Raw genomic sequence first — 10,380 nt, 5'->3', positions numbered from 1 at the left:
GGGGCTGCCGCGGCGCGGAAAGTGCGTTTAAACCCCAAAAGGGGCCAAACCACCGCAAACCCGGCAAAACGCGGGCAAAACGCGGGTTGAAGTTCTTCGCACGCTGCGGGGCACAGTCAGAAAGTTTCTGAGGTGGCCTTTGCCCAATTTTGACGCAAGAATTGGTGGAGAAAATCGGGGTTATCCCGCCTGGGCGCCGCTCCGGTGAAACTCCGCGGGACTGTGACAACTCAATAATATTAAAAAACACGTAAATCCAGTGCAGTAGAAACAGTTATTGGAGACTTCCCCAAAACCAGAAAGATTTAAGTTTGAAAACAGAGATTTTACATGACGGGATAAACAAAACCAAAAAAATCATCAAACTTTCTGGCAGCAAATTCAAAGTGCAGAACTAATGGAATGGGGATTTTGAGAGGGGAAGTCGGTGCTGAATAAATAGAGGGATAAATGTAATCCTTCAAAAGTATCGATCGGCTGCGGATAGGGATCAGTGTGGGACAATCTGAGTGATGCTTGGTGTCAAGAGAAAGGGATTAGGACAGTTTTATGGACTCCTGGTGCCGCAAGGAATCAGATTAGATTTATGCTATGAAAACGTTTAATTTATTCAGTTACTGCCCAGATAAATTTTAAAAAATGGCCTGTAACTGGGATTAAGGGATAAAGAGCTCTGATACTTTGTGCCAAGTTGTAAGACCTTATTGGTTTGCATTCTGTTATATAGTAGAACAGAAGTAAAAAGGAGGGAAAACAGGGACTTGGTGCTTCGAACTTTCCTTCCTCCACAGCAATTAAGTACAGTCCGACATGGTCTCATCAGCATTTTGCTTCCTCACTTTATGATCTATAATCTACTCAGATTATACATTTTTGAGGATGGGAACAGTCTTTTCCTGAGCGAGTATTCCTGCTTGGCAATGGGAGATATGTAATAATGATTAATAGGAGTCCCCAGGGTAGTTTGCTGGATTGAAGTCTTATAAAGTAATTACAGATGCAGTTAAAACAGAGGACGTTTTTGGCCTCTGTGCACTAGCTTTACCCTAAAATTATTGCACCTTATACTGCAAGTAATCCCATTAAAGCTGAACGTGTGTAAAATGAATTGTAATTCCCAGTGAGTGCCAGGGTGGAATCAGAGCCAAATTTGAGCTGCTGAGGACAACTGGGTACAACTGCTGGGCAGGTTGTGCAGGGCCAGCTCTGTTTCTCTCGGCCAGAGGCGATTTATTCTGTCTTCAGGGGTTTCATTCCATAATGAGCAAGTGGCAGGAGGGTGAGTGGGTACAGCCAGATGTGCTCTGCAGACCATTCCTGCCCCACTGACTCCTCAGGACCCAGGGTGTGTTCTCCTTGCCTCAGCCGTGCTGTTTGTCAGCACTTTTATTACCAGTTCTTTATTTACTGAAATTTTAAGGCTTTTACACTGATTTTTAAAAGTAGCATCTTGAATTTATTTAGAGCAGTGTCTGTAGTCTTACTTGAAAATATGCTTAAAATTGTGTTGGTTTATCTGCAGGAGAAGGTCTCACTGGCTCTTATCTCACTTTATCTTCATGCAAAGCTTTTACTGGAGATACTTCTGGGTATGACAATATATTCCATTGGTGTTGGGGGATGTGGATTTGAGGGTGAAGTTTCAGTGTAACCCCCTTGTCCTTTTCCATGAGTGCTGGCGTTTTCTGAGAGATGCCATGTGCTGCAAGCCTGATACTGGGACATGGGATCAGATTCTCACAGGGTGGTGATGGAGATCACTAAATCATGGAATACCCTGAGTTGGAAGGGACCCACAGGCATCATCGAGTCCAACTCCTGGCACAGGACACCCCAACAATCTCACTGTGAGTGTTGTCAGAGGATAAGGTGTGGAGTGTCCATGTTCCAGTCCATGCCACCTCTGCAAAGGAAAGTGTTTTGGAGGCCTAAATCCCATTCTCAGAATTGCACAGTTTGAATATCAAGAAAATATAGATAAACTGGATCAAAACGAGATTGACCCACAGCAGTGTTTACTCTGGGCATTTATAGTCTCTCTGTGAAATAACAAGGTGATTCCTGAGTTGCAGTGTCAGTTCTTCCCCACGCTGTTACCTCTCTCTCATATTTTCTGTAGTTTTTAATCTACTTCAGCCTTTCCTCAAGCCCTCCAGTTGTGCTGCATGGGCAGAAGAGTGGGAAGAAGGAGCCACAGTGGGATGAAAAATTAGGTTGGAGACTTGTGGGGAAAATGACCAAGTGCATGCTTGTTAGGGAAGGCTGGCAGCTGCAGGCTCCTGCACGTGGAATCAATTAGCAGCCAAGGCCAGCAGAGATCTGACCAAACCCTGTTTCTCCTAATTAGCATCACTCACCGTGCTCCACAGGTGAGGTGTGAGGGCAGACCTGCTTTGCTGAATTTGGCAGATTATCTTCCAGAGAATGGTTCAATTTACTGGTAAAATGCTTTACCCCCAAGGAATGGGTGTTTTATTATTAGGTGTAGCAGCTTTTGGCTCATCTCCTGGTTGTTTTGTTTTGTTTTGTTTTTTTAATTTCTGATTGAATCCAGCAAAGTGATGGGATAAATGCATGGTAGAGCTAAGCAAACAGGTAGAGGTTGTGTTCATGAATCACACAGGATTTGTTTTGACAACCCTATTTATGCTGTAGCTTTTAAACTTTTTGAAAGGCTGAGAGAATTGGGATTGTTCAGCCTGGAGAAGAGAAGGCTTCAAGGTGACCTAATTGCAGGTTTCCAGTGCCTAAACGGAGCCTACAAGAAAACTGGAGAGAGACTATGAGGGCCTGGAGCAACAGGACAAGGGGGAACGCTTCACACTGACAGAGGCAGGTTTAGGTGGGATATTGGAAAGGAGTTGTTCCCTGTGAGGGTGGGGAGGCCCTGGCACAGGGTGCCCAGAGAAGCTGTGGTTGCCCCTGGATCCCCAGGGCCGGGTGGGATGGGGCTGGGAGCCCCCTGGGATAGTGGAAGGTGTCCCTGCCTGTGGCAGGAGGTGGACCTGGATGGGATTTAAGGTCCCTTCCAACCCCAAACCATTCCAGGATTCTGTGATTCTACTTTGGGTCACCCGTGGAGAGTGAAGGTTTGTAAGGTGTGTGATTTCTGGGTGATGTTCAGAGGTGATGTTCAGAGTGTGTTTAAGTGTTACAGTGGTTACAAGTGATCCCCAGGGACCGGGATTAGCAGCTCTGTGGTTTCAGGCCTGGAGGAGACATTCCTGGGGATCCCAGCTGAGCCCCGTCGAGTGTGAGGTTTGTGCAGGGCTCAGGCAGTGGCCGGGTGTCCTCCCCAGAGCCACTGCTCTTCCCAAGCAGGAGTAGAGTTGGGGAAAGCAGCTCAGCACCAAAGGCTCTTAATGAAAGCCATAAAACTGCAAGTACCCTCCGTTTTTGCTCCTCACGTTCCGTAAAGGACCAGAAAGCATTAACTCTGTGGGCATGAAATAAGGTTTTGTGCCTTCTTTTGCATCCCTCCCATTCTGTGTGGATCAGGTCGGAATGCTGTCCATCGTGGCACAGAGTGCCCGTAAGGACAGGAGAGAGGAGCTGCTGCCACACGGCCACCATGGTGTCACATAAACCTGCAGGGACAGGCAGCAAAGGGGGGCAGTCAGACACGACATGAGGCAGCACTGTCAGGTGTGCTGATCCGGGTGCTCCATGGGAATGCTGGAATGCCAGCTGGCCTCGGCAGGGAGAGGGGCTGGGTGTGGGAGGGGCACACGTTCTGCAGCCACAGCCTGTGCCAGTGCTTTTCTTTCGACTGCTGAAATAGATACGTGTGTGTGTGTTTGACACAGCTGTGTCAGCAAACCAAGATGAGCAGCTCACAAGCTCAAACACTGCTTTGGGCTTCGTTCTAGGATGAGCTGATGGTTCAGAGTAAACTCACAATTTTGCTGTGTGAGCTTATGAGCTGATTGAGGTCACATTGCCATGGTGCTGTTTATTCTCTGCCCGTGCAATAGCACCTACCATAATCCATATGTTATTGTGTGCTTAGGGGAAGCTTGGAAGGGCTCTGTTGTACAAATGAGGTGGACAAACTCCTAAAAACCCAAGTGCTTCATCTTGTGGTCCTGTGGCAGAACTGAGACACAAAGTGTTGGCTTCTTCTCCATACCAGCTAAGGCATCCCTCTCCCTTCCTAGACCCTTTTCCACCTCTAATCTTTCAGAGCAGCATTTTCCTTGATTTGTAGTTACAATTTTTCTCTCTTCATGAGAAACAAAAATTAGTAGGAAGTGCAATCGGTGGAGCTTGGAATTCCTCAATTCTGAATTTTGTCTTTTTTTCCCATTCACTGACATAGACAGTCTCTTCGCGCCGTTAAATGCTTGCCAGTGGCCATTGACACTTTCTCTTGAGGCATTGGTACAATTCCATTGCAGGCTCTGAAGGTTCGTTTCAGTCCCTGACTGATGAGGTTCCTGGAGGTGAGGCTGGGGTTGTTTTTGGTAACGGTATTAGTTCAGCCTTGCAAAATATTACTTGCCTGAGGTGAGTAACAGGTTTTGATGGATGAGTAAAGCATCATCTGTCATCGTCACAACAAAGTGCAGGTGAGGTGGTTGTGTCTGAGCTCCTGAGTATTCCAAGCAGTTCTGAGACCAGTTTAGCTGTGCTGCAAGGAGTCCCGATGGGTTTTGTGTGTTTCTGTTTAAACTGCAGCTCTGTTCCTCTCTGGTGGCACAGGAGTGCCTGGCAGATGTCACACGTCGGGTGTCAGACACTGCTGCGGAGCTCCCAGGAGACGGGGAATGCACAGAGCTCTCAGAGCCAGCTCGCTCCGAGTGAGAGGAGCAGCTTTGCTCAGCTCCTGCCCTGTTTCAGGGCAGAAAGGTGATTTGTAGGTTATTCCCAGAGCAGCACAGTATCAGATGGTTCTCTTGATGCCAGCTGCTTCTTGAATGGGATTTCACCTCCTAGTCCATGGAAGCTCAGCCAGAAGGGCTGCAAACTTCATGTTATTATTGATTACAGTCTTTGGGTTTATTGTACCATTGCATTCCTCACCAGAGAGAGACACTGAAGTTCTCATGTCGTTGGAAATGATCCTGGCAGCACCTGAAATGGAATTTCTGTTGAAATGTTTCTCTTCCCATTAAGTCTGATGGTGTTTATGGAAGTAGAGTGAACCCCCATCCACCCATTCAGCCTTCACCCTTAGTTTGTGTGAACTTGTGCCCTTTTTTCTTCCTTTTTTTTTTAATTTTTGGTCTCCTAATGAAGGTAAGATGGATGTTAAAAGCCAAAGCTGGCTTTTTACAGTAACAATGAGGTGGTTTCCCAAGGCTGCATTGGTTCAGGGGCAGAAATGAGATCAAAACCTGAGTATTTCTGACCTCTTCCTGTGGATTCCGTGTCTAAAGATAAAGCATTGAGGTCTGGGTGGGAGCATATTAATTAGGCTCCATTATCTCTGCCAGATATGGCAATCATTTATCATTTTGTAAATCCGAATCTGCAACTTGGAACTGAATGACTCATCTCAGTTTTGCAGTATCTTCTTTTGCCTTAATGTTTCTGAGCCTTAAAATGCTAAAGATGAAAAGAAATCACGAACTGGGACGAATGAGGAATGTTCGGGCCTGACTCTGGTTTGTCGAAGTGTTTCAAGTTAGTTTCTGCTCTCTTTTTAATTGCACTGTTTGCTTCCTTTTATTGGGTTGTCTTGATTTTATTGTAGATTTTACTGATAGGGAGCATTATAAGAAAAGCCATTTCTTTATTATATTTTTCTGTGGGTTTTACTGGATTTATAAAATGCAGATGAGAAAGACCGATTATTTTATCAGGTCTTCTCTGGTTAAGTTCAAGATTATTTTCTACATTGTTATTTTTGACAGTTTTCCTGGCCCAGTTTGAAGTAAATTATCCAAGTTAACTACTTCTGTCCAAGTACCTTCCAAACTCCTTCTCCCCGAGGGAGCTTTGTAAATAGTCTTGGTGCTTGAGCTTCTTTATTTTTAAAGCCTGAACGCAAAGAATAACATCTAAAAAGGGATGGGTTTGCCCTTGTTGAAACTGGCATCCAAACATTTGCTACAAACAAACGTTTATAGATGTACAAGGCTACATCAAATATTAATATATCCAATACCACGGACACAAGGCTCATTTAGTCCAATTCCTGCCTCTCCCTGCAGCCGTGGGGGTGTGGATGTGTTCTGTGACCCTGAACACGGACACCGGCTGCAGAAGTTCCGCACCTGCTGGTGCTCGTTGTTTTTCTAGTACAAATGTAGGTGTTCTGGGGCTGGGGTTGGGCTTCCCCAGCTCTCCTGGCCGCAGGAACATTGTGAGATTGTGGCAGGAGGGAGCCCCAGCTCTGTCTGCACCGGTTTGGGCAGAAGCAGAACTGTTCATTCGTGTGCAGGAGCATCACTCCCCCGGAGTCCTCTGCTCCTACAGTGCCACGGGCACCTTCCCAGCTCCTGGGCACGGGAACTCTGGAACAGCATGTGGAGCTTGGAGATGCTCCTTGCACTGACCTTCTGCCATGAGACTGAGCTGTCCCATCAGACACAGCACGGAGCCCCTGGAGTCTGCACCGGGATGCTGCTGCTCCTAAAGAGTTTGAGGGAAGTGAATGGGATGGAATCCTGCAGGAAGCTGAGTCACTTAGAACTATCATTTCTTCAAAATGGGATGTTTCTCTTTGTGTTGAAATGGAAATGATGCTCTGTCTCCTTGGGGCTGCAGAGGAGGATGGGAGCCTTTCAGAAGCAAGTCCAGCATCTTTGAAGCTTTAAGAAATACAAGCTTTAGATAAAGAGCGGGAAGAACGCTTGGGATGAAGCTTTGATAGGGTGTGGAGGCAGGATCCCGAGGCCAGGAAGCGCGCACAGTAGAAGACGAAAGGGCTTCTCCATTCAACAAGGAGCCCTGCTTCAGAAGGAACCAAAGCTTTCAGACTGAGGTTTCAGTGAAGTGCAGATTGCTCAGAAAAGATCTCAGACTAATGAAGTGCTTGGAATAAAAGCTTTGGAGTAGAGCTTGGAAATGCAACCACCTTTGACTTGCCTCTTTCATTCTGGAGTTCAGTAGCTCCATAATGCAGACGGTAAAGAAGATCAAGGAGTGAGTAATCTTTGCAGCTATTTGCTCATTAGAAAGGTGGTTTTTTAGTTTTGTTTTGGTTTTGTTGTGGTTTTTTTTTTTGATGCTTGGTTGCATTTGCAGGTCAGGAATAATAAAATATGCACAGTGACACTATTTAACACACTTTAATAATTTTATCTGGACCAGTAAAGTGTTCCTTCATGACCTCTGTTTTAAGCTCCAAGGATGAATGTCTGAAGTCTGCCACGTATCATTCCTTTTCCAAAGCTGCCCTGTGTGTGTCTGGAGGGGTTTTCTAGTTCTGCATCTGGATTTCCTGTGATGTCCTTGGCAGGACAGGCCATGTATATGCAGGGTTGTGCTGGAGGGCGTCAAACCCCTCCCTTGTTCCCAGCTCCTCCCCTCAGTGGCACAGGGAGATGGGAGTGGGGGTTATGGTCAGTTCACAGGTTGTTTCTGTCGATGCTCAGGGAGAGGAGTCAGTCCTTCCCTGCTCCAGCAGGGAATTCCTCTAGTGGGAGACAGTTTTTCATGAACTTCTCCAGTGTGAGTCCATCCCACGGGCAGCAGTTCTCCACAGATTGCTGCAACGTGGGTCACTCTTACCCCGGTCAGTCCTTCAGGCTGTTCAGCATCACTTTGTAAATCACCAGTTTCCTTTGATTAAATTACTCACTATTCAGTAGAGCTTCTTCATAGATAATATCACAGAGTCATTAAGGTCGGAAAACACCTTTAAGATCATCAAGTCAACCAAGATGTGCCTGAGAGTACTGTTGGAGACCAGTGCTCCGAAATTAAAACATTACAAATAAAAGGGGGTTTTCCCTACTGAGGCGGTGTGGCAGCACACAGATGATAATTACTTCCCTCACTATGGGATACTGAGTGTCAGTTAATGAAAGTTTGTAAAGGACTTTGATAGAACTCATTTCCTGAAAGGTGTTGTAACATTTTAATGTAATAGTTGTCTTTTTCTTTGCTTCTGCAGTGCCCAGACAAGCCGTGCCCTGCTCCGATTCCCAAACCTGTGAGCAAATGGATTGCTTTGAGAATGGAAAGATTTGTACTCAAACGGGCTCCCAGCAGCACAGGGAGAGGTACAGAAACCCGAGATTTTTCCCATTTTTTGTTTGAAAGCCTTTAAAGGGAACATGGAGTTGCTGTGAGTAGAATGAACCCATCAGACCAAGTGTTACAGTTCTATATCCAGGAAATCCTGCAGACACCATTCATTTCCTCAGGTCCTCAGCCCAGGCCTCCTCATTCCAAGAGGTTCAGAGACACTGGGAACACTGCAGGAGTAATGTTGCACTTTTAATTTGATATTGTTTTTAATTTTGGATGTTTAATGATATCAGAGACATTCCAGATGATTGCAGAAACGGGAAATAATGGAAATCTTACTACCAGCAGTGGCTGTCAGGTGACTGAGGCTGGCAGACCTGTCAGACGTCTCCGGAGGAAGAGAAGATTGCCTCTGGATTCAGAGGATGAGGAGGAAAATGCATATGAGGATGAGGTAAATGAGGCTGTATGTGCTTCCTTTAAAGAGAGCTGTGAAAAGCAGGGGCAGTTGTTTGTCTCAGCGTTCCTTGTGCAGTGCAGACTGGGCTGAGGGAGGTTGTTCTGTACCCAGGGAATGGTCTGGGTCTGATCCTGATTTGCATCAGTGATGGGAATATCTGTTCTGAGGAGTCCCAGGGGTGAATGAACTGCTCAGGTGAAGTGAAAGTCAGGAGTTCAGAGTAATAAAACCACACGTCTCCAGAACAGCTGCACTCAGATACTGTTGTATGATACTGAAGATCAGTGTCAAACCACAGGGTTTGTTTGGGTTTTATTACTTGCATGTACTCTCACTGCATCACCTGAAACCTGTATTAATGGTGCATAAATAGCAGTACCTCAGTCCTGAGCTGATCTTCCCTTCAGTTTCCTGCAGCCCCTGACTCCCTCTTGGGGCCCTTTGTGCCCCCCTGTGCTCTGCTCCCACCCATCAGAGCCTCTCTGAGCCATTTTATGTTTGTTCACATAGTGCAGGGCTCTGTACAGCAGACCCACTGGGGTAGGTGTTTGTGGGCAATAAAGCTGCAGCTCTGCTGTCATGAGCAGTTTAACTCATCGTCTTGCTCAGCTTTTCTCTGTGATGTGGGTGAGATGTTTTAAGGGATGGATGTTTTCAGAAGTCCTTGCGGTCTCTCTTTTCCCCCTTCTCCTCGTCCTCATTAGAAACTGCCCCCCTGTCCCTTCTGGGGAATGTTTGGCAGGCAGCTTTGGCACATTTTGCCTTTTTTTTGGTTTGCTCTGAGAAATGACTGCCTGGGAGGAATCAAACCCCAGTTTGCAAATGCACAGAAGAAACGGGAACGACAGTCGGGCTCGGAGTGTGACACAGGGAGACCACATTGTCTGGGGTGCTCATCTGTGACAGGAGTTACTTGAAGCTTCTGCTTCCTTTAGGGCTTCATAGATTCCTTTTTTCCCCCGTATCCATTCCCTGGCATAGATGGACGTAAGAAAGGGAAAGGAAAAAGGAGTGTTCCAGGGAGGCTGCTGACGTGAGCAGCAGATCCTGCATTGCAGAAAGCAAATCCTCTGTATTATAATGGAGATTTTGGTCCTGTGCTCTTCAGCAGCCACATTTAAGTGAACTTCAGTAGCCTATATGAAATAACTTGTACAGCACTTTGGGATACCAGGATCAACGTTATTTGTGTAACATTCCCTCCTGATGTTCTTGCAGGGTTGTTCAAGAGACAGCAATGCTGGCTAATAGTCCTGTTAGTTACCTGTTACATCCGTGTTGTACCTGCATGGTGAGATGATCAGAGGGAGGGAAAAACAATCTTGCTAAACTTCTTTTTAACGTATCTGTGTCTAGGAGAAGAATAAATCAAATAATATGAAAAGCCGCAGAAACACTAAACCAATAAAACAAGGTGAGCTAAGCTCATAGTCTCTTTTCTTTAATGTTTATAGATTTTTTTTTTTTTAGTAGCTATTATAAAGTGAATAATAATAAACAGAAGAGGAAAGGACAGTAGAGCTCATTTCACATTCAGAACAGCTTATTAGGTACATAACCCTCTTAGCACAGTCAGCTCCAGAGATGTAGTGGCAGGAATATCTTGGATTTGCCTGCATGATGGGCACAGGGTGAGGATCTGGAAGGAGTCAGCTTCACCCAGAGCTCACTGAAGACAATAAGAATCTTTTTTCCATTGACTTTGGAGAGCTTCAGCCACAGCCTACAGTGCTAAGTAGAAAATAAATAGGGAACAACATGATTGACTCTAGACTATGAGT

General features: G+C 45.9%; 1 protein-coding gene across 9 annotated transcripts in view; it reads left to right on the top strand.

Annotated features, from left to right (window-relative positions):
• The first annotated feature begins 3,018 nt into the window (after nt 1-3,018).
• LOC103619530 (lethal(3)malignant brain tumor-like protein 3) overlaps nt 3,019-10,380 on the top strand; it is a 36,696-nt gene continuing 29,334 nt past the window's right edge. Inside the window, exons 1-3 of one of the 9 annotated variants that reach the window (XM_017739941.1) lie at nt 3,019-8,171; nt 8,433-8,593; nt 9,956-10,013. In XM_017739941.1, the coding sequence (XP_017595430.1) occupies nt 8,126-8,171; nt 8,433-8,593; nt 9,956-10,013 (265 nt within the window). In that variant the 5' untranslated portion in view covers nt 3,019-8,125. The other 8 variants (XM_017739934.1, XM_017739937.1, XM_017739933.1 and 5 more) reach the window with 8 other exon arrangements.

The sequence above is a fragment of the Corvus brachyrhynchos genome, unplaced genomic scaffold (genome assembly GCF_000691975.1).
Source record: "Corvus brachyrhynchos isolate BGI_N302 unplaced genomic scaffold, ASM69197v1 scaffold257, whole genome shotgun sequence".
NCBI classification, from domain to species: Eukaryota; Metazoa; Chordata; class Aves; order Passeriformes; family Corvidae; genus Corvus; species Corvus brachyrhynchos.
Note: the sequence above shows the minus strand (reverse complement) of the source record. Positions and strands in the feature narration are given on the sequence as shown.